Raw genomic sequence first — 26,000 nt, forward strand, 5'->3', positions numbered from 1 at the left:
TACCAGCATCTCCTGGGCTACTCTTTCAACAACGAATACTAGGACTGACCGTAACATTATAACGCCCCCACGACTGAAAGGGCGAGCACGTTTGGTTGTTGTTTTTTTTTTTGAATTTCCAAAAGCTACTCGAGGGCTATCTGCGTTAGCCATCCTTAATTTTGCAGTGTAAGAGTAGAGGGAAGGCAGCTAGTCATCACCACCCATCGCCAACTCTTGGGCTACTCTTTTACAAATAAATAGTGGGATTCACCGTCACATTATAACGCCCCCACAGCGGAAAGTGCGAGCTCGTTTGGTACGAGGGAGATTCGAACGCGCGACCCTCAGACTACGAGTCGAGCGCCCTAACCATTTTGCCTCCACTTTTGGTTTGGCAACTTATTTTTAAACAATTTAATTTAGTGCAAAGTGTGTGACATTGACCTAACTGCGTTTTGTCCACTGCGAAAATACAATTTGAATTTTAGCCTTTTAAGTCCATAAACTTACTATTGGCCTAGAGAGGGACATCAAAAAATTAACTGAAAACAAAGAATATGACATTGTCAAAAACTGTGTGATGAAACAGTGAAGACAAAATATACGTCTAGTTTTCTTAAGAGCTCTGTCTGCAACCGATTATAATCAGTGTTCGAAGGTTAACAAGAAAAACAAGAAGAGGTATGACAGGATTCACTGGATGGGTTCAGAAATCCCGACTTTATTAGAGGGTTTAACTGGTGGTATGAATGACTCTGAATTTAAAAAGTGGGGGTATGCCATGCCCTTTATACCTCTCACTTCGAACATTTATTTGAATTTTAGAAGTAATTCTGTGAAGTTACTTAAACTTGGAAAAACATTGCAATATGTTATCTTACAAATACAGATGCAGTGTGTATCTGTAACACCCTATCCTTTAACAAATTTCTCAGTATATGTGTGTGTATGGAGTTGAATGTAACCATCTTACACCAAACAAGAGAGTTTGCTGATTCAAGCTTCTAGTATCATCCGAATATTACAAGTGTTTCGTCTTTGCCAAATGAATTAAAAGTTAATTGAGTAACTTTTTAAAAGTGTAAACTTTGACACTTTAACAAAAATCAAAGGTGAGCAACGTCTCTCTTGTAGCCTCAAAACTGGTCCTTAGAGTCATCCATACACGTAGGCAGAGTAGGCGGCTGCTTAGGGAAGCAAATTTAAGAATTATCGAACAAAAGGATAAACAAATATTTGATGAACTGCGTTTGTATTTTTTTTTTTTTAATGTTGAGGAGCCACAACCTGATGCACCAGAACGAGATACGAAGCAAGAGCGCTAAGCAATCATGTGACTGGTCACATGATTAATGACTTGACTATTATGTGAGGATAGAAGCGGTAAAAATATTTGCCTAGAATGGGGCTGTACCTTATTGTGGCCCTACAGGCAACATCACTGTAAACAAATACATTAGAATTATGTCTTATTATCTGTATCAAACGTGTTGTTGACTGTCTAAAATTTGTTTGCATGTCTTCTACCAATGGGTCAGCGTTTGCTTAAAACGATAAATTCCGGGTTCGATTACCCATGAAGAGCAGAGCCAATTGTGTAGTTTTGCACTAAAACAACAGAAACATAAACTAAGCGGTTTGTTTGTTTGTTTTGAATCTGCGCGCAAAGCTACACGAGGGCCATTCTTAAAACTCAGCAGCGAATGAAAAGATGAAAGACATCAAATCATCATCACCCACCGCCAACTCTTGAGCTACTCTTTTACGCCCTCTTATAACGCCCTCTTGATTGCAAGGGCGAGCACGGTTGGTGTGATAGGGATTCGAGCCCGCGACTCTCAAACTACGAGTCGAGCACCCTAACCACCTGTTCATGTCATCAACTAAGAGGATCCTTAGAGGAGTTCTAATTACTATTGGCCAGAAAAGTCTTTAAAAACAAATTTCTAATTTAGAGCGCCTTTTGTTCTAGAAAAAAATACCTTTATGCAGACGAAGGATTACTTATAGTAGTGATGAATACAGCATGATAACCATAGTACTGTCGTGCTGCTTAAAAGATATACGATGTGCGTTTAGATAAACATGTACTGGAAAGCCAGAAAATAAACTTGGATTTCAAGGAAAATACAACAGAGATTTTTAAAAGAAATTTGATTTGTTTTGAATTTCGCGCAAAGCTACACAAGGGCTATTTGCACTAGCTGTCCCTAAGTAAATTTTGCAGTGTAAGACTAGAGGGAAGACAGGCAGTCATCACCATTCACCGCTATCTCTTGGGCTACTCTTTTACCAACGAATAGTGGGATTGACTGGCACAATATAACGCCCCCACGGCTGTAAGGGCGAGCATGTTTGGTGTGATGAGGATTCGAACCAGCGATACTTGAATTACGATTCAAGTGCCCTAACCACCTGGCCATGCCGGGCTTGGGAAGAAACTTAAGACATGTTCTTGTTTTTTTCGTCATTACCAGACAACTTGTGATTCGAATTGTTTCGTTGGATTATGTTGTTGTTACACGTTTCGCACCTGTCCAGGGTAATTGTGCCGAAAGATCGTGCAATAATATAAAAAATACGCTAAAATTAAACGCGTTTATAGTCCAAGCAAATTACTTAATACAAAGTTTGCTAACTAAAAGAAAGTCAAAGCTCTGTTACACGTACTTAAGTGTTTATTTTTCTTGCTCTATGTTATTATTATTATAATACAAGTTCACTGTACATTCAGATTTCAAGTACAACACTAAAATTAGGGGTTCGATTTCCCTCGACGGGCTCAGCAGAAAGCCCGATGTGGCTTTAAAATAAGAAAACACACACACACACAGATTTCAAAAGGTGGGGAAAGTCAACGAAGTTCACTATACTAAAGGAAGTCAAAGCACCATCATTCGTGCCACCCAGTGGCACAGCGGCATGTCTTTGGACTTCCAACCCTACAAACCGTGTATCGATACCCGTGGTAGACAGAGCACGGATAGCTCATTGTGTAGGTTTAGGCTTAATTCTAACCACACAAAGTATCAATTATTGTTAGGTGTCCATTGTTATTATAATTTCTTTATATACAAGTTCAGAAGCAAATTTTTTCTCAAAACGATATAATGCTTTTCGAAACAACGTTACTTTCAAATATATTTTTAATATAAAAAAACCTTGGGTATTTCACGTTCAGTTACCCAGTTTAAAGAATTAGAAGCGTCTCCTCTACCTGTAACAGTCTCGTTTTCAGGTGGGTTAAGGCGTTCGACTCGTAATCTGAAGGTCGAGGGTTCGAATCCCCGTCGCACCAAACATGCTCAACCTTTCAGCCGTGGGGGTGTTATTATGTGACTGTCAATCCCACTATTCGTTGGTAAAAAGAGTAACCCAAGAGTTGGCGGTGGGTGGTGATGACTAGCTGCCTTCCTTCTAGTTTTACACTGCTAAATTAGGGACGGCTAGCACAGATAGATAGTCCTTGAGTAGCTTTGTGCGAAATTCAAACACAAACAAAGTTTATAATACATAACACATTAAAATACAAAACAACTGAAAAACGAAAAATGTAAAGTTTTCACTGGTAGCACAGAAAATAACTAATTCCTCCTCCCAGTGATTAAGTACTAATATTACAGACTGAAGGCTGTTATACCAACCTGTACATCCATAGCTTGTTGTGTTGCTTTGCTTCAGCGCAAACACACACAAAAATCTATTCCTTTAGGCTTAACGTAATACTAGAGTGCCATCTTTTGGTTAAATTTGACACGAAAAAGGTGTTTTATATGTTATGTAATATAATAAAATAAATAGCGATGTTTGAAACACGTGCCTCTGAATTAATATAAGACAAAATTTACACACTTTCATAACTTCCCAGGCTACGCTTCACAATTACATCTGAAAAAAAATCATACCTAAAATTACACCTACCTTGTGCACGTGTAATTATGATGCACTTAAAATATTTGAACAAAAACGATATATTGCAGATGTTCTTTTTATTTTTATTGTTTTCTGTATGTGGATGATGTAGAATTATAGTATATAATGTTATAAAAATAAATAAACTGTAGAACTTCATGAAATTAGACTTCACGTAGACCAAATATTTAAAAGACTTACGATAAACACTGGTTCTTCTCTGTTTATCATGTCTCGAGTAATTTTGCCCAAGGAATACAAAATCTCTCGCGCTGCCCGTTCACCTGCTTGAATGGCACCGTTCATGTAACCTGACCAAGAAGTGGCAGTCTCTGTTCCAGCAAAAAACATCCTTCCAACTGGCTCTCTCAGCTCTCTGGGACGAGAGTAAAACATTTAATACACGGTTTTTTGGTTTAATAACAAAATAATCAGTAGGCGTAAATTACCTATACAAAAAAATATACTTGAAAGTGTTATTTAAAATGCCGTCACAATAACATTCACTCGATTCGAAAACAAAACAAAAAACAAGTTGTTTTTTAGTCTAAATATTGATCGTTTTTCCCCTTTCCTTGAAGAGGTTTTAACTGTTTTTTTTTGTATTTTTGGACTTTATCATGCTACAACTGTATTCATTTATAGGTCGTGTTATATTTAACTGTCAGTACTAGCTTCTAAGTGAAAGTAAATAAGAATATATAACAATTCATTAACAACACTGAATCTGCACTGATAAAGTTATGATAGCATAAAAACAGCTTTGATTAAAATGAAATACCACTGCACTGTACAGCTTATTCGCTTTTATTTTATATTTATTGCAATATATTACAATAATGATAAGCTGACTATTTATTCACTGTTTTTTTAAAGCCTGTATCAACACTATACATATATATTATTTATAATATGTGACTTTTATATTAGTTTTAATACAGAGGTGACTTGATGTACAATACGAGTTCATAATAAGTCCCCACAGTCACAGTAAGTGTAGAGGTTTTGGCCCTGCATGGCCAGGTGGTTAAGGCCCTCGACTCGTAATTCGAGGATTGTGGGTTCGAATACCCGTCGTACCAATCATGCTCGCCCTTTCAGTTGTGGGGGCGTTATAATGTGACGACCAATCCCACTATTCGTTGATAAAAGAGTAGTCCAAGAGTTAGCGGTGGGTGATGATGAATAGTCCCTCTAGTCTTACACTGCTAAATTACGGATGGCGAGCGCAGATAGCCCTTGTGTAACTTTGCGCAAAATTCAAAACCAAACCAAATTGTAGAATTTCGTATTAAATAATATTTTGCCCTTAGTCGCAAAACCAAATCATTATTTACTTCGGACAACTTCATCAATAAGTAACTGAATCTAAATGGTCCATTAGTTATTATTACAATACATTACAATAACTACAAAAAAGGCGAATAAGTTGTACGTTGTAATACTAATTGTTTTAAACAAACTATTACACTTTGTTCATGTTTCCACAAGTTTATTAATACATTATTCTTCCAAGTACCTTCTATTCCTTCCAAAAATTAAGCTAAGGCATATTGTTGCTGTTTGACCTTCTTAATTTTCATAGAAGCCTATACAGACTTAATGATACTAATATTGCAATATTGTTCTGGTCCCATATAAACTTAATGATATTAATACAGGGACTTTGTTCTGGTCTTACTTAGACTTAATGATACTAATATTGGAAAATTGTTCTGGTCCCATATAAACTTAGTGATATTAATACAGGGACTTTGTTCTGGTCTTACTTAGACTTAATGATACTAATATTGGAATATTGTTCTGGTCCCATATAAACTTAATGATATTAATACAGGGACTTTGTTCTGGTCTTACTTAGACTTAATGATATTAATATTGGAAAATTGTTCTGGTCCCATATAAACTTAGTGATATTAATGTAGGGACTTTGTTCTGGTCTTACTTAGACTTAATGATACTAATATTGGAAAATTGTTCTGGTCCCATATAAACTTAGTGATATTAATACAGGGACTTTGTTCTGGTCTTACTTAGACTTAATGATACTAATATTGGAATATTGTTCTGGTCCCATATAAACTTAATGATATTAATACAGGGACTTTGTTCTGGTCTTACTTAGACTTAATGATACTAATATTGGAAAATTGTTCTGGTCCCATATACACTTAATGATATTAATACAGGGACTTTGTTCTGGTCTTACTTAGACTTAATGATACTAATATTGGAAAATTGTTCTGGTCCCATATAAACTTAGTGATATTAATACAGGTACTTTGTTCTGGTCTTACTTAGACTTAGTGATACTAATATTGAAAAATTGTTCTGGTCCCATATAAACTTAGTGATATTAATACAGGGACTTTGTTCTGGTCTTACTTAGACTTAATGATACTAATATTGGAAAATTGTTCTGGTCCCATATAAACTTAGTGATATTAATACAGGGACTTTGTTCTGGTCTTACTTAGACTTAATGATACTAATATTGGAAAATTGTTCTGGTCCCATATACACTTAGTGATATTAATGTAGGGACTTTGTTCTGGTCTTACTTAGACTTAATGATACTAATATTGGAAAATTGTTCTGGTCCCATATAAACTTAGTGATATTAATACAGGTACTTTGTTCTGGTCTTACTTAGACTTAGTGATACTAATATTGAAAAATTATTCTGGTCCCATATAAACTTAGTGATATTAATGTAGGGACTTTGTTCTGGTCTTACTTAGACTTAGTGATACTAATATTGGAACATTGTTCTGGTCCCATATAAACTTAATGACATTAATATTGTGACTTTATTCTAACTCTGTATAAACATAATGATATTAATATTGGGACTTTGTTCTGGCCTCCCATAATCTTAATGATACTAATATTGTGGCTTTGTTCTGGCCCCATGTAGACTTAATGATGCTAATATTGGGATTTGTGTTGGCCAGACTATGACTGAAAGTGTTTTATCAGCCTTCCTTTTCTTCCACATTTTATGCAAGCTTGGGATTACTATCTTGTTTGGAAACGAATTCCTTTCCATTACACCTTGTTTCTAAAGGAAAGACATGACAGATAAGAATGTGCTGTACCTGTTAGCTGTCATGGTGCCATCATTTTGTATAGATCTCTAACATTAATGATTGAGATGCAGTATATACTTCTACTTGTCCATCAGAATAGTAACTATAGATGTTGTACATTAACTGTGGTCTTGTTCTCCCCTCAATCACTGGACAAACTATCAATGATTGTTGCCAGAAAAACTTGTATTTGGATTCATCTGTACATAGTATCTTCCTTTTATTTTATCAATTCATTGTTTGGAGTATGATGTCCATTTCAGTAATTTGGTTCATAACTTGTCTTAAATAGTGATGTTTGAACAGGTTCTCATCCAGTAAGATCATTTAATGGTAGTAAAATAACATTCGCATTTGTACTTACAACCGTATCACTGACAGAATCTTCATTCTGCTGTCGTGTACCACGTAAAAAATATACTGAGTTACTTAACTCCACTTCTAAAAAATGTGGATTTTCTACTTTGGCCATTTCTACTACAAACGGACTATTTCAATGTACTTTCTTCTTAGTGTTCATTCAGTTTTTACTGAAACATGAAACCTTACCTCAGTTTGTGGCTTTTACCACCCAGAAATTATAATTCTACATGCCCATAACATTACAGTTTTGGGGTTTGATTATTTCTTCTACAGCTTCTCATTCATTGTAAATTACTATTTAAAACAAAACGTATTTAGAAATAAATTAAGTTTGTAATTGAATGTTTCCAAGTATAACTTGGAACTAGTATATAAATGATTACAATTTGAAAATGTTAACCATTAGACCATGTCCTCACCCCATGTTGAATGATATTTCGTATTCTTCACAATAAAAATAACTACATGGTTAAAAGCCATCATATTCTTAATTACAAACCGAATTAAAAAACGTTTGTCGAAGTTCAACGAGAAATAATGAGACAAAGCTTTATATAATATTTCTTCGCCCCTTCGTCTAAGGCACTTACAAAAGTATTAGACCTAGTGTTTTGGATGGCTTAAACAAAACACACAGAAATGCATAAGTTAGGCTTGCCATTTCTAGCTTAGGAACATGAAACTATATGCAAACTAATTTTATTTGTATGTATATTTTTAAATAATGAAATTGTTACAATTGCTGTTTGTGATACTTTTGAATTTTCTAGTTATAAATTGATTAATTATTATAATTTTGTTAACCCTCTTTTTATGGCAAGTTCAATTTGTAATCCTCTTCACCACCATTATTGTCACTAAAACTTTTAATCTATCTAGTGTCTGTCTTATTAAAATAATGACACTGTCAATCCTCTCCAAAAAAATTAAACTTCCGCAATTTGGTACTAAAAGTTCACTCTTTATTTTCCATACTGAGATTTATGAATATATTTATGGTACTGCTGTATATTTTACAGCGGATTCAGTACATTGTACAATATGAAAATCACGTGGCAAATGTAGAAAATATAAAATCACAGTGAAATGGGTCGAGTCAGAACTACATTTTGTCATTGTTTAGCGTTGCACAGGTGGTGCGATACCAACAAAAACTGGTCGTTTTTAGGAAAAACAGGTTACAGCCATTTCCAACTCGAAATATTCATACACTCAAACCAAAAAGATGTGTACAGATTGAGGATTTAGAATTTCTAAGACAGATATATTTTTTCATTTAATGACATTGGAAAACAAAAAAATATGAATTAACTTGGGGCACCCAGACCATTCAGATATAAACTTGTAATAAATCGTATTCCAGCCTTGGTAAGCAAAATGTAAAGCCTTGTAAATAGGTGAGAATTCTCGAACACAAACGTCTGTGGTGAGAACCGGGATGTTCCATTTGTCCCGTATTTAAAAAGAAAAGGTTTAACAAAGAAAGAAAAATGACGAATGTACTGAAAAAAACAGTAATGTACCTTATAATAATGTACCTTATAATTATGTACCTTGTAATAATGTACCTTATAATTATGTACTTTATGATTATGTACCTTATAATTATGTACTTTATAATTATGTACCTTATAATTACTGATAATTTTATGAAAACCTTTATTTTTTTTTTACCTTCCATACATGGTTAGAGCACCCGGCGGAAACATGGCGGTGTATCCTCCTCCAGAGTACTGCTCAGCCATCCAGTTGTATTCTTCATAATGGACTGGCTAAACACAAAAAAAACAGAATATATAAGTTCATAATTTCTCTCGAGCTTCAGGGATTTAAATATATATCTACAATGAACTTTCAACTGCAAAAATTAGTTTTCTAAATAAAAAATATATTAATGTTTGTGTATTATCTTTTGTTCATGGATTTGCTGGACCGATTATAGGCCAAACTTATATCTGCGAAGATGTTATGGCTCTATAGTTAACGTCTAGAAAAAAAAAAGACTGTCTTATTACAATAACTTATTTTACTTTACGTCACAGTGCACTAACCTAATTTGTGAACTATACCTATGAACATCGTAGTGAATCACTAAATTTGTACGTAGTAGAATAGTATATATTGATAATACCATTTTGTGTTATCCACGAATAATAGTTTTAAGAATTTGAATAACTGTTTGATCGATTATATCACTAGAGGACAAGACAGTCAAACTGAGTACCTCAATGTCTCTGAGTAGCTATATCGATTTATTTCTTCATCATTTTTGGTAATAGTAAAAGAGCTGGAGTCACGTAAATATGAGTTATAAAACTTTTGCATATAATTAATAACAAAATTAGATTTGTACCATAAAAGAAAAATAACCATAATTTTTTAGATTTCACGCAAAGTTACACGAGGGCTATCTGCGCTAGCCGTCCCTAACTTAGCAGTGTAAGACTAGAGGGGAAGGCAGCTAGTCATTACCATCCACCGCTTGGACTACTCTTTTACCAACGAGTAATGGGATTGGCCTTAACTACGCCCCCACGGCTGAAAGGGCGAGCATGTTTGGTGAGACGGGGGATTCGAACCCACGCTTCTTGGTTTACGAGTCGAGTGCTTTAACCACCTGGCCATGCCGGGGCCAATAGCCATAATAGTCAATAAGACTTGATTATTTTAATATACAATATTTTGTATGACTTTAATTCATAACCTTTGAAGTATTCGAACCGAAAGGTGAATATTAATCACAAAATATTATATCTAAATATTTCAATATTTTGGAATATTTTAAAATACTTCAGAGGTTAGAGTGACTTGATGGTATATATTGTAGAATTAAATTGATAGGTTCTCCTCTCCTTCCACACAAATACAACAAGTCTGTTCTAAATATAGAGCAAGCAGCTAGTAACACTAATGTATTTCGTACGAATCAGTTATTCCCTTACAGTCCGAAATGTGTGCTACGAAGTCTGACGTCATAAGTCAGGAGGCTTAAAACGCGAAAACCTGCGTCTGTAATCTACTGTGTGCAAATCACATGTAGCATGTTGTTTATCTCTCTCTCTCACACATGTAGCATGTTGTTTATCTCTGTCACATGTAGCATGTTGTTTATCTCTCTCTCTCTCATTACTTAGTTGGAATGGACTTATTAATACATTTAGAGTAAATACAAAATGGCTGAAGTAATTGTATAACTTTAAATCTGGTCCTTTTCAGGGTAATGTCCATTTTTATTGTTATTTCATATTTTTTTAAAATAAGTCTAGAACATAGGTGGCCTGTTTTATTTTAATATTATTATTATTTTAAATGATTTTATCTTAATGATCTGATGTACAAGTTTAACGGGGAGAGATGTTTAGGTCTTTCTTCATCATATATGCAATATCTGTTTAGTTCGCATATCAACTCATTTTTTCGCCAGTTTTTATCAAAATATTTTATTGTACTATGTAGAAGTCTATCTGGATTACGAGTCGAACGCTTTAACACACTTGGCCATGCCGGGCCTATACGAGATGTACTTCCAAGGGTTTCTGAACGTGCTCTGTTTTAAGAATAAACATAATCCAAATTAAGAGTAATAAATATTTTTTAATTCTTGCTTTTGAAGTTCATATGCCATGCTGTGTTGTAGCCTACATGAAGTTCATATGCCATGCTGTGTTGTAGCCTACATGAAGTTCATATGCCATGCTGTGTTGTAGCCTACATTTGAAGTTCATATGCCATGCTGTGTTGTAGCCTACATGAAGTTCATATGCCATGCTGTGTTGTAGCCTACATTTGAAGTTCAATGCCATGCTGTGTTGTAGCCTACATGAAGTTCATATGCCATGCTGTGTTGTAGCCTACATGAAATTCAATGCCATGCTGTGTTGTAGCCTACGTGAAGTTCATATGCCATGCTGTGTTGTAGCCTATATTATACTTTATACACATCACAATAATAAAAATTGCAATGTTAAGTGTCCTCTACGTGATCGCGTATTAGTTTCTACTGACTGAATGACAGCGAATACTTTACTGATCCACCTTTCGAAAGAGCTCGGCTTATAGAGTTTTTATTCATTTTAGAATACTGAATCTGTGATACATAAAGGTGATATAATATGCGATAAATTTATTCACTATTGCCACTTAGGACGTACCCATAAAGAAAATTACTTAATTATGTCTAACTAATGTCAACTTACGAAATGTAGTTGAAAGGGCAGTTGCTTGAATGACATGGTAGTATAAAGTATAAATATAATGAACGAACAATTCAAGTCTTTAAAAGAAAAAAAACAATTCTATAAGTCTAAAAACAACACATGACTTACATTTCATTAACTTGTAAATAAAAAAGTGATAAAAATTACTTATCATTTTGTCGTTAACCTGAGAAAGACTTATTTATTATTGGTTACAAGATTGATCAATCTAATTTGTTTGTTTTTATATCAGAACAAAATAACAAAGAAATGTTCATGATGGTTAATTGACCCCTACTTTCAAAGCTTCATCTGTGTCTAAGGCTTTGGCGAAACTCTGACAGACCAACTGTTTTCGTTCTTCTCCAGTTAACTTGGCTAATCGACGCAGTTTGTCAGCCAGGATAAACCTGCAATCCACGGTATTGAGGGTAAACATTATGAAGTTTCTGGTATTTATTGTCGATTATTTCAAATTAACTTGTACAAAAGTGTTTAAAGAAAGTGAAGAATTTTAACATGTACATCCATTAAAATGATCACTGTTATCAAAAAATGTCATGTACATCCATTAAAATGATCACTGTTATCAAAAAACGTCATGTACATCCATTAAAATGATCACTGTTATTAAAAAATGTCATGTACATCCATTAAAATGATCACTGTTATTAAAAAACGTCATGTACATCCATTAAAATGATCACTGTTATCAAAAAATGTCATGTATATCCATTAAAATGATCACTGTTATCAAAAAACGTCATGTACATCCATTAAAATGATCACTGTTATCAAAAAATGTCATGTACATCCATTAAAATGATCACTGTTATCAAAAAATGTCATGTACATCAATTAAAATGATCACTGTTATCAAAAAATGTCATGTACATCCATTAAAATGATCACTGTTATCAAAAAATGTCATGTACATCCACTAAAATGATCACCGTTATCAAAAAATGTCATGTACATCCATTAAAATGATCACTGTTATTAAAAAACGTCATTGTAGATGATTGATTACACTCCAGGTGGTCCAACTATATAAGTTGAGATCATCTAGCTTTAAATGTTAGATTATATTTTTATCTCATTGCAAATGGAGGAAGGTGGGTTTTAATTTTTTTACCTGTCACAATTTTGTTGAAAGTATTTTTTTTTAAAAAGTAAAACGTGACCGCTGCTTAAAATTGGTAATGACAATTCTAATTCTAATATTCAATATCACTGAAAGAAATAAAAGTAGGATTTATCGAAGTTCAAACAATTACATCTATTTAAACATCTAACTTAAAGCTCATGAAACGGTTGAATCTCGTGAGATATTATTTGGATTACGACCGAAAATGTCGCTAACAACGAAGGTATCGGACAGATGTAATGACGTGTTTTAATCATTACAAGTAATAATTAGGGGGTGGACCTGTAGTTTCAACGTACATAGATAACTTACTTTGATTACTTCAGCCGCATAATTATATATTTCTCAGACATGCATTGAAACTTTTGTAAATTCCGTTATCAGTTTTGTGTAAGATTTAGTTCAAACAATTTGGTTACCATCTTGGATTTTATGACCAATAATGCACAAGTAGTTTGGCACAGCTTGACTGAACAGAGCTCATGCTAATGCAATGGGGGCGTCTGACACAATTTGTAAAAAAATAGGTTACGTTCAGATTAAATGTGCAAGCAATTTTGCATAAAATTTATTTTAAATAATTCTATAACTATTCACATAAAACCTATATTAGCATAGTTCTTTCACATCACAAAAATAGGGGGCTCGTCTGAACACTGTCGAACACTTCTCTATCAGTGCAGAAGAGCAAGTGTTATATATATAAATATAATTTTATTTTGTGTTTGTTTTGTCAGATAGAAATGTTCCTTTGTTTTTGAATTTCGCGCAAATATACACGAGGGCTACCTGCACTAGCCGTCCCTAATTTAGTAGTGTATGATTAGAGGGAAGGCAGCTAGTCATCACCACCCACCGTCAACTCTTGGGCTACTCTTTTATCAACGAATAGTGGGATTGATCGTCACATTAAAACGCCCCCACGGCTGAAAGAATGACCTTCAGATTACGAGTCAAGCGCCCTAATCACCTGGTCATGCCAGGCGTACGGCATTTACTGGAAAGTGGCCCAGCATAGCCAGGTGGGTTAAGGCGTTCGACTCGTAATCTGAGGGTCGCGGGTTCGAATCCCGGTTACATCAAATATGCTCGCTCTTTCAGCCGTGGGGACGTTATAATGTGACGGTCAATCTCACTATTCGTTAGTAAAAGAGTAGCCTAAGAGTTGGCAGTGGGTGGTGATGACTAGCTGCCTTCCCTCTAGTCTTACACTGCTAAATTAAAGACGGCTAGCGCAGATAGCCCTCGTGTTGCTTTGCGCGAAATTCAAAAACAAACAAACAATTTACTGGAAAGTGCTTAGGAGAAAAGTCGAAAATTTGTGCATTACGAAGTGAAAATAGGTGTGCTCAAATAAATTTTTTTCTGTTATAAATATAAGTTGAGAACTGTTAAATTGTCTATTACAATATTTGTGTTTTGATGTTGTATTCATCAACTCTTGAACGCAAACAAACATAAAATATGTATGCAAATATTGGCATAAGGGTAAGGACTGTATCTGTATGTCTGTCTGTAAAACACGTTTTTAAATATATCAAGTTAGACAGAGTAGTTTACATAGAAATAGACAGAAATGTGTATGTCTTTCAGCCATTACTTCAAGTAAACATCATAAACAGATATGACACTAGAAAGTTATTAAACATAAGCCACCCAAGATTGTTGTTTAGATGTTTATATACCAGAAAAAGTGAAAAACAACAACAGCAACACACACAACAAGAATAAAAATAATAGGTGGCGTGACTGTTACCTAGTACACTGTTTAGAGGCTTATAAAAGCAGAAAAGTAAAATAACACATCACACCTGACTGCTGCCTAAGCACACGAACCAGATACTCTATATAAAATATGCTATTTTGATGCGTATATAAAAAAAAAAACATGATGCAACGCATCATATCTGACTGAGGCCTAAACAGGTGAATCAGATATATAATTTTATGTAAAATACGATCCTTGAGATTTTCCATTTTTCTACTAATAACACAAAAAAACAAAAACAAACTACAAGACAGCGACTACATTGAATAAATATATTTATCATCATTTCGTATACTATCTTAAAAACAGTAAACAGTTAGCACGTAGTTTCTTAATGTAAACTTCGTGGATATCACAGTGTACAGTCTTTAATAGAGATGTCACGTAAGACCAAAGATATCATCACCAATGCAATATTTCATCTTAGATAAATTCAAAGACATTATAAAGTATATTCTTTTTAAACGGATATGCCAGGAGCAAGATGTCCGAATAAAAAGCTAAACCCAAACATCTATTATAATAGAGTTTTGTGTGTGTATGGGTCTAACATTTTGTCTCAGACAGACAAACTGGATGACATTGAAACGAAACTGTGTGAAGCAGTTCAATATTGGGCCTAAAACTCTGGTGGATTGGTAAGGTGTTGTTCTTTTGGTACTCATGGCGTGAACTCTTTTGAAGCAGAGATTGTGTCCAGTTACCTTTCATATCGCCACAAGTTAAAACACTCGGTTACTTTAACAATACACATTTATCATCGCTAAAACAAAGAAATCAACCCAGTGTTTTCCAGACCGTCTTATACACACACAGGAAGAATACATTACTCACCCAATGATAGCTGGGTGGGAACCGTCAGGTTTGGTGTCATCCAGTGTAAACGGGATCGGGTGATCATCTCCTCCTTGAATAATCATTGATCCACAAAAACCTAGCGTGGAAATAAATAGATTATACAATTTTTACTCTGTTTTTAAATGTACCCCCTCACCACTGAGAGAGTGGTAACTTTATGGACTTACAACGCTAAAATTCAGGGTTCGTTTCCCTGCGGTGGGACAAGCAGAAAGGTCAATTTGGCTTTTCTCTAAAACAAACGGACAAACATTCATTTTGAAACAGTAATAAAATACAAAAAATACAGTTAAACACAGTCTTGTAAGAACCATTTCAGTCAATGCATAAATGCGTTGTTTAGGAGTTTTAATATTTCACATGGAATCATGTTCTTCTCATAGAAACTTCTATTCTAGACTTAAGAACCAATTTTATTAGCTTATTGTTCTGTAGAACTGTTTATTCAATATTTTCGCACAGAACTACACGAGAACTATCTAAACATAGTCTTTATTTGAACTAATAAGACCAGGGAGAAGGAACCTAGTCCACAACACCCTTCGCCAAATCTAGGGCCAATTTTGTGATCAAATAGTGATATTTGACCATCATTCTTACGATGTACCCACAGCCCCAAATTGCAGAGCGCGTTTAAACAGCTAAGAGCCTTGAACCACAAATCCTCAGATTCACAATTCGAGCACGTTTGACTTATTTTATAGCTGCTACTGTTTATTAACAGTATTGGTTTCCCATTACCTTTTTCCCTCCAGAAAGTTCTTTTGTAGTAAACGATGACCTTCATCACAGTTCCCATTGGGGCTCGTTGTATAAGCTGATTTCGTAAGGGGGAGAGTGATGGGGTAAAGTGGATCTTCATATGGAGGCTCGGGGGGATCGCTAGGATAACATAACTCCCCTACAAGTAAAAGAATATATTTATTGTTGTAGCTAAGATATACAAAATTCTTATAATTTTCAAACTTCCAAGTGCTAAAATAGATCTCAATTTTATTTATGCTTTATTGTCTGGTTAAGAATCATTTAAACAAACGTGTTTTTGTTTGTTGTTGCTGTTTTTTGGTATACAAACTATAATTAGTTTGTAAGTAATAATGACAAGAAACTATTTCACTAGTAAAAAACCCTTAACTCTTTTTTACTGGAATTTTAGTAGTTTTATGTTTTAGCCGCGGCATAGTGGCTCAATTGTTTTTGTTGTTTGTTTCTCAGGTTCAAACTATTAGCTTATAGCTCCGTCATCTCTCGACCGATCTGAGATCTAATCACAGTTTTGGACTCAGACGTCAAACTCTTTCTATCGATGTATTTGACCAAGCTCAATGTCTCGTAAACTAAATTACTCTAACACTGCCTAAAACAAATTCGGTTTAAGTGTAGGCTGATAGAAGTCTTGTCCAATAATAACATCTAATCGAGCATACGGGCGCCCCACGCTTGGTATTGCTGGAGCACAAAAATATTGCCAATATAAAAGGGATAAAAGGTCTCACTGATTAACTTACTCTAACTCTGTTTAAAAGAATTTCAAGTGTCGTGGCTATTGAGGATTCTCTTTTGTTTTTTTACTTGAAAACAAACGGAGCAGTGGTTACTGCTTTATCCGGATAACATGGATTCAGTTTATATTATTTATTAAACTTCACTGTGCCATAAGAAATGGCTATCTGAATCTACATTTTCACAAAAAAAGTTACACATAAAGCAGATATATACATACATACATACAAAGGTTTCGGTAACTTAAGGCGATAAGTTGGTTACCTTATACTCTCTTCCATCCACAGTTCGAGCCACGACTTCCATTGAATTATGTTGGATAGCCACAACGGGGGAGTTCATCACAACTTTGTCTACAAAAGACAAACATAAGGAGTTAAAACAATAGAAAAGTAAAATACTCTCGTCACTGAGACACATAGCTACGACCACAGTGTTCAATAGGATTTCAACGCTCGTAAAACTTCGAGCTGTCACGTCACAATTTTCGCCAGATTATACAAATTAGTTGCCATACTAACAAAACAAAACAAAAACAAAGTAGGTTTCAAATATTATTGAGAAAATATATTACAGATAAAAAAGCATCGATTTGCCACATATGGCAAGTGGACCACACTGGACCTATATTGCACTTGAACTACATTGTTATAACATCTTTGTTACACCGTTGAACTACAACCATAATCTTCGTGTGAATTAAGGTACATTAAATATTAACAAGTGATAACTGGAAACAGCAAATTTGCTTAAAATTTGATGATTTAACGTCAGTGAAAATTACAATAATGATTTGTTTTGTTATTTATTTATCACTATATCATTGTAAACCGTTAGCATTTAAATGCTTTGGTCACGTTTGTTTTTTCCATACCAGGATTACTGTAATTAAAGCATAAGATACTTAGAGATGATAAGAATAGCAACAGTTATTAGAAACTGTTAACATGTTAAATGCTTAAGTGACTTGAATTTTCCAGTATCAAACTACACGAAACCATCAGTGTTCTTTAATACCAAACAACTTATAGGCAAAAGAAAGCTGGATTTTTACTTTTTTGTTTACATAAATAAGGACATATTTAAAGAATTACACTGCTTTTTTAAAAATAAAATAACATAGAATACTTCATTAAGAAAGTTTGCAACTGACATACTGTACATAATTTATCGCCTAGATCATGGAACATACTTAACACAAATTACGTCTTGTCGGAGCGTTACAAATGATGGTACGTTAAGATCAACCAGTTAAAACTAATGGTTTCAAACCTACCTCTCAGCCGAGCAGCGAGTTTTTCACTAATCTGCTGGGAACCTCCGACAAACTTCCTTTCCTGGCAAAATAATTTATTGACCTCTAAAAGTGCACTCGATAAGTTAAAATTTAATGACCCTAAGAACTTCCTTTCAGCTTACCAAATAATTTTCTACTTAAGAAGACATATTATTTACAGGCTGAGCAGTTACTTATTGTAAAAAATTGTTTATTATTCCGAACGGTTGCACAGTGTCAAAATTTTATGTTTAATATTTCATAATATATTCATTCACTTATATTTATAATGAGTTTAATCTTAAATCGGATTCTCAACTAAAAATTCTCAGCTTATAATGAGTTTCATCTTAAGTATAATTTACAACTGCGTTAAAGTTTGATTTTATACAGGTAATCGTCTTAAGGGAAATATATGCTCTGTTAGTTGCGTATAAAGTTAAACAGGTGATAAATACGGATTATTTCTACTTCTTTGTATGTCAGCCTGATGTTTAGAGCACTCGATTCACAATCTTGGAGTTGCGGAATCGAATCCCAATGTCGAACATGATCCCTCTTCCAGCCACGTGGACGTTACAAGGCATGTGCAATCCCACTATTTGTAGGTAAAGCGTTACCTAAAAGTTGGTTGTTAGTGCTGTTGGCTGGTGACCTGTCCTTTAATTGGGAGTTCAGAATTATGGACGACTTCGGATAGCCTTAAAATTTTTGTCATAAAGAAATTAAACGGAAATATTTGTATGTTGCGGTACTTATTTTAAAACATTGAAAAGTTAAATTTATTAAATGTTATTTTTGATATATTTTGTTTTGAGCCTCAGCGACATCTTGTGTGACATTGATTAAACGGCAAAGCCAAGATATTCAGGTATAGCCGTCCTTTGTTTTGAACTGTTAGTCAGAAGAGAGAAATAATCAGTCAGCAATACCAACCGCCTACATGATGTAACGATGCCATATTTTTGTATAAACTTACTGGTTATTCGATACTCGTGTATCGCGCTCTCTATACCGTTTTCTTGAAGTTCTATATAAAAGGTCTTTACGTTTCCGTTAGTGAAAAATGAAAGAGGAAGAAAAGTGGTTTTCAGAAGTGTGGTTTAGTTAAGTTTGAGTGACCATTTCAGACAGAGATTTTCTTTATCGAACTCGAAAGAGTTTTTGAACCAGATATTAATTGTAATTTTTTTTTGTTATAAGCTATTATTAGTATTTTGTTTATAACTCTTAAAGAGTTAGTAAGTTTAGGGCTAAGAATTAGTCTTAGCTTTTGTAAGCCTTGTGCTTTTCTGAGAACTGTTGAAAACCGTTTTAACTAGTTTTGGTGCGGTAGAGATTAGAGTTCTTATTGCTGTACATCTAGCGTGAATTTCAACTCAGAATTTTCAATCGAAGGTAGAATTTTAACATTCCAGATTTCAAGTGATTGTGTTGAATTGGTGAGGCAGTTACTACGTGGATCTACAAAAAAGGGTAATTATTTTATTTGAACCTTTTTGTAAATTATTGTATGTAAGTTAATATTTGATGTTTGTGTTTTTTATGTTGTAACATATATCTTTAAAGCTACAAAAATCGCATAAATGCAATTTCTTGTTTTTACGTATTATACACTACGCAGATACGAGATCGTAACAATAATGCTTCAAGTGGCGTATCGCTGATTGAATTTTGTTACGTACCATACGTAGCTTGACACGCTAACTATTAATATATTTGATGTTTTCCTTTTTAAAGTTTTATTGCCTAACTCATAAGAACTAGCCCCTAAATTTAAATTTTCATTATTGAAACCACAGAACTAACTTCTAACTATTAAATGTTAGTTGCCTAGACTTCACTCAGTATCTCCTAAATATTAAAGTTTTATTACGTAACACTCACCAACTAATTTCTAAACATTAAAGTTTCGTTACGTAACACTCACCAACTAATTTCTTAACATTAAAGTTTCATTACGTAACACTCACGAACTAATTTCTAAACATTAAAGTTTAATTGTCTAGAATTTACCAAGTGTCTTCTAAACATTAAAGTTTCATTATGTAATAATCCCAAGAGAAGTTTCTAAACATTCATAATGTTGGTGCTACAACATTTAAGATAAGAGAAACTCATTTTTACGGGCGATTTGAAAACTATTAAATTACAAAGAAATTTCTTTGAGGAAGCTACAAAAATAGTGAGCTCTCATGCATCGATAAATCAACCGAATCTACAATATGCAAGATAATTTCGAAAGTCTGAAAAGAAAAATAACCTGTCCTCCGTTAGTTGTTGAGAAAATCCGTTTTGTTCCTCCACATTGCTTGACGTACCATAAAAACCACAAGAGTGAGGCCTCATACGCTTCGGAAGTAACGTTAACATTGATAAAGAGCATGCTAAAATCCTTCACTGTTCTATATAAAAGAAAAATGTGAAAGCGTAAAGTATGTCATTCTATCATACATTATAACCGTGGAAAGGTTAATAAAAACAGGCAGCTTGTGAATGCTTCTATATATTCTAAGTTTCGATTTATACATAATCCCTCACGCCAAAACATCAGATTTCGATATCCGTAATGTGACGGATACAGATAGACCATTATTTGCCTTTGTGTTTAACAACGGATAAACTTTTTCGGGGATGCTAAATAATATCAGGGATTATAATTAAACGTTTACTTTCAGTTCAGTTGGCCGGTTGTCTTCTCTTTAGTCGACAGTTCAGAGTTAGGGACAACGACAATTAACCTTGGACATTTTGTCATAAACAGAAATATTTGTGTGTTGCGGTATTTGATTTAAAATATTGAAAAACTAAATTTATTAAATATTAATTTTGTTATGTATTTACGGGGCTTGGCATAGCTAAGTGTGTTAAGGCGTTTGACTCATAATCCGAGTAGCCCAAGAGTTGACGATGGGTGGTGATGACTAGCTGCCTTCCCTCTAGTCTTACATTGCTAAATTAGGGACGGCTAGCGCAGATAGCCCTTGCGTAGCTTTGTGCGAAATTAAAAAAACAAACAAATTATGTATTTGTTTTATTAACCTGAGCGATACCTAGTGTGACATGGATTAAATAGCAAGATATGCCAAGCTTTAAGGATAACCGTTCTTTTGAGCAATAAGATAATAGAAATAATAAGTAATAAATAAATATATTTTTCGGAATATTTATGTTAGAGGTCCAATAAAGCTGTATGTTTTAGTTGTATAATTACACACGTCTTGTTTTCAGAATAAGTTGTATTGTAAACATTAGAGTTATTTTGGTGTCTGTTTGTTTTGTTATAAAACGTTTGTGATAGTGGATCAACAGTTACCAGTCATTGAAAAACAAGTAATAAGTGATCATTTTATAGAAATTTGTGTTTCTTTCACTTGATTAGCTCATTAATTCTTTTCATGACTTTGATGGGGTTTTCGATGTTTTTGCGCAAAGCTACACAACGGACCATCTGCGTATTACCGCCCTAATTTTGAATTGGTGAAAACCGGAAGTAAGTCACCTAGTCAAAAGCACCCAAAGCCAATTCTTGCGTTTCTCTTGTTTAACCAAAATAGAAGTTGGTTCTCACTCTTGTAGCACACCAATGTTATTAGAGTGTGAAGTATATTTTTATGACAACGGGCCGCAAACCACAAATCGTCGAATTCAAGGGCACGCCTGTTCTCCTTCGCATAACTGTCATAAAAAGTTCTTTATACAGTTTTCCACATTTTGTTAAAGTTTAACATTTTGGTCACATGGAGTACTATTTGCTGTACCAAACTTCTTCATTTAAAAATGTATGACCACAGGCATAAAGAGAGAAATCAGACAGAATTCTGAAGTATTATTGAAATAAGATTATGGGCACGTTGTATTTTTCATTAAAAATTAAAGCATATTTTTTGCTGTTGTTTGTTATTAAACACAAAGGGCTATCTGTGCTCTGCCCACCGCGGGTATCCAAACCCAGTTTTTTAGCAATATACCACTGTACCACTGGGGAAATTTTATTCAAGATTTTAAAACATACTGAAGCATTACGCATGCGCATGTGATGTGAGGTTTTTTTTTCCTATGCGAATTTTTTTCTTGATATTTTTGGAAGAAATTATGACGAGTACAAAACCAAAAACACAAACTGTTATGGAAGACAGTTTTATAAAATGTGATGTAGAATGTAAATCACATATTGTTTCAAACGCTTATCGAGTTTCTCTTGAATTTCGAATTCTTTCACTTTTTCGACGATACTTTTATATATGTATCAGATTTGAATCTGTTCTGCTTTTAGACGTTTAAAAAAACTCTCAAAGTGTGTATATAGCTTATTTAAGCTTAATTTAGTTGGTATTATTTTATCCCCAGCAAGTGAAACAAGTGACAATAACATACTATCTGAGTAGAATATTTACACATAAAAAAGTAAACCTAAGTATTATGGTAACATTTGTAACAATGATAATGTTAGGCTTACTTGTAGTAATTAGCAAGTTTTATTTTACCAATCAAAGCTCACTTGCGTAGTGCGTCGGCTGATGATGGCTAAATTTGAAGATTCAATCAGATTGCGTTTGGTAGAAAGCCCTACCCTCAATGTCGAAAATCAAATTTATTTTGTAATCTGTAATTTAAATTTATCATTCAAACTGCGTCTTTCTTTGTCCCAATTCTTTACTTACAGCAACAAACTGAGATATTTACTACAAAGGTATTCGAAGAATATGTCAGAGTACTACAACTAATATATTGTAGTTAATTCATTAGTAAAAATGCTATATAGGATAAAATGCTGTTTCCTTTAAAAACAAAAGTATGAATTTCGGTAATAAAGAAACGTTTGTTTATTAATTTTGTTGTTACACAAGAAGCTAACCAATGAATTATCTTTGGTATGTCCATGAGAGGTATCGAAACCCGGTTTCATAATTATAAAGTCAGCCAGACGTAGTGACGAGCAACCGATACACACAAGGAAAGGTGATGTTCAGTTTAGTTTTAAAATATGCATGTTCGTCTGTCACCGAACTTCGCAGTTTTAATGTTGAGAGAAAGAAATACGTCTTTGAATAAGGTTACAAAAAAAAACACCCAAAAAATATGTATCTCCCAGAAAGTGTGTGATAACCATTATAAGCATTAGATGGTATTATATAAATATATATATACACACTTGTTATTTCTTAATTTTGGTCGTTTTGTGTTTGCTTTACCAATACAGCAATTATTAAACCTGTGACGTGCATCCAACAATGAAATATATTTGTTATTTTTTAATGCACTGTTATACAGTATGCTATCTGTTTCATGTACGCCTCGGGAATCGAACTCAAGGTTTTAGGGTTGTAAACTGCGTAAACGTACAATTGAGCTATTGGGAAGCTAATAAATACAAATTGTTAATACCATAGTTTTTGTGATAATCATATTTTATGTCATTTTAAACCCTAACCCCAGTGGCACAGTGGTATTTATGCGGACATACAATTATAAAATCCAGGATTCGATACCGGTAGTGCGCCGAGCACAAACAACCCATTCTGTAGCACTCACCCGCTGCTTACAATTAACAAGAGCCAAAGGGTAAAATTGGTTCTACAATGTTGTTAGCGTAGTTTTTATCAATTCAGTTTGGAGTTCCAGTATTTTTCACATAAGTAAGCTTAGTTCCAAATGATATGATTTTTTACTCTTAAAATCCTAATACATCTTTGTAATCCAACTGAGTTATGGTAAATCATGGTCATTACAACAATTAAAACTTTAAAAGAAAAAAAACGTTCTTACTTGGTCCAGCAGGTTTCGTTAAGGAATTGTTTAAACGTCATCTTATCCCACTCCTGCGCATGAGGTGCCTCCCAGGGTGCTCCAACAGGAATCTGAAAAACAACTTGTTAATTGTAGAGTTGCAATAGAACAATATATAACAATAGCTGCTATGAGAACTTCCCATCAAAACTTGTGGAGATTAATACCGTCCCAACACGTCATATTTACTACCAGAACAGTAATAATACGTGTGGAGATACCTAGAACAATAATAAACGTAAGAAGAACTTCCACCTGTTAAGCACGTGATGTTTACTACCAGAACAGTAATGAAACATGTGGAGATACTAATAATAAACGTAGGAAGAACTACCACCTGTTCAACACGTGATGTTTACTACCAGAACAGTAATAATACATGTCGAGATAACTAGCACAATAATTAATGTGGGAAGAATTACCACCTGTTAAACACGTGATGTTTACTACCACAACAGTATTAATATATGTGGAGATAACTAGCACAATAATTAATGTGGGAAGAATTACCACCTGTTAAACACGTGATGTTTATTACCACAACAGTATTAATATATGTGGAGATAACTAGCACAATAATAAACGTAGGAAGAACTACCACCTGTTAAACACGTGATGTTTACTACTAGAACAGTAATAACACGTGTGGAGATACCAAACACAATAATAAAGGTAGGAAGAACCACTACCTGTTAAACACGTGATGATTACTACAAGAACATTAATAATACATGTGGAGATAACTAGCACAATAATAAACGTAGGAAGAACTACCACCTGTTAAACACGTGATGTTACTACCAAAACAGTAATAATACATGTGGAGATAACTAGCACAATAATAAACGTAGGAAGAACTACTATCTGTTCAACACGTGATGTATACTACCAGAACAATAATAACACATGTGAAGATACCAAACACAATAATAAACGTAGGAAGAACTACCACCTGTTCAACACGTGATGTTTACTACCAGAATAGTAATAATACGTGTGGAGATATCTAGCACAATAATAAACGTAGAAAGAATTACCACCTGTTAAACACGTGATGTTTACTACAAGAACATTAATAATACATGTGGAGATAACTAGCACAATAATAAACGTAGGAAGAAATACCATCTGTTAAACACGTGATGTTTACTACAACAACAGTAACAACACGTGTGGAGATACCTAGTAAAATAATAAACGTAGGAAGAATTACCACCTGTTCAGCACTTGATGTTTGCTACCATGACAGTTATAATACGCTTGGAGATACCTAGCACAATAATAAATGTAGGAAGAACTACCACCTGTTCAACACGCGATGTTTACTACTACAACAGTATTAATATGTGTGGAGATAATTAGCACAATAATACACGTAGGAAAATCTACCACCTGTTTAACACATGTTGTTTACTACCAGAACAGTAATAACACATGTTATTAGAACTAGCAGAATGACACATGTAAAAAAAACACCACTAGCTCGACACGTGATGTTTACTACCAGAACAGTAATAACACATGTTATTAGAACTAGCAGAATGACACATGTAAAAAAAACACCACTAGCTCGACACGTGATGTTTACTACCACAACAATAATATCCGTGAGGATCATTTCTCATCAGAACTACTTTTTTGAGAATAACTACCACCACTAACAGGACCTGATTACCACCTAAAGATAAATACAGAATTTTGGTTAGTGTAAATCAGTTAAGATGTTTTACCAAATGGTAAAAATGTATTTTAAATTTTCGATCTCTCAAGTTGATCTTACGATAAATGAATCATTCCGTTATTTATTTATTAATTTAAGTTTAAGTTAAAATGGTTAATTCTAAGTTTAACCTATTTTCGTCGAAGTGACGAATGAACTTAAAACTTCGTTCTGTTATTATTTTTCGAAATAATTTTCTGTGCGATTGTTAAAAATGAGGAAAATGTATTTAGACTTAAATATTGAAACAACATATACCATACACAGTAAAATACTGTGACACATTTATTAAAACAACACATACCATACATAGTAAAATACTGTGACACATTTATTAAAACAACACATACCATACACAGTAAAATACTGTGACACATTTATTAAAACAACACATAC

At 33.9% G+C, this 26,000-nt stretch overlaps 1 protein-coding gene across 2 annotated transcripts in view; it reads right to left on the bottom strand.

Moving 5' to 3' along the window:
- The window catches only part of LOC143222573 (amine oxidase [flavin-containing]-like), a 39,498-nt gene that overhangs the window by 8,215 nt on the left and 5,283 nt on the right, over positions 1 to 26,000 (bottom strand). For both annotated transcript variants that reach the window (XM_076449244.1, XM_076449245.1), the window contains exons 4-12: positions 23,864 to 23,955; positions 20,358 to 20,499; positions 18,095 to 18,155; positions 17,083 to 17,171; positions 16,057 to 16,216; positions 15,292 to 15,391; positions 11,841 to 11,952; positions 9,021 to 9,118; positions 4,096 to 4,270 (exon numbers count right to left, since the gene is read on the bottom strand). In XM_076449244.1, the coding sequence (XP_076305359.1) occupies positions 4,096 to 4,270; positions 9,021 to 9,118; positions 11,841 to 11,952; positions 15,292 to 15,391; positions 16,057 to 16,216; positions 17,083 to 17,171; positions 18,095 to 18,155; positions 20,358 to 20,499; positions 23,864 to 23,955 (1,029 nt within the window). The remainder of the gene's footprint in view (positions 1 to 4,095; positions 4,271 to 9,020; positions 9,119 to 11,840; positions 11,953 to 15,291; positions 15,392 to 16,056; positions 16,217 to 17,082; positions 17,172 to 18,094; positions 18,156 to 20,357; positions 20,500 to 23,863; positions 23,956 to 26,000) is intronic.

Source organism: Tachypleus tridentatus, chromosome 8 (assembly GCF_004210375.1).
Source record: "Tachypleus tridentatus isolate NWPU-2018 chromosome 8, ASM421037v1, whole genome shotgun sequence".
Taxonomy (NCBI): Eukaryota; Metazoa; Arthropoda; class Merostomata; order Xiphosura; family Limulidae; genus Tachypleus; species Tachypleus tridentatus.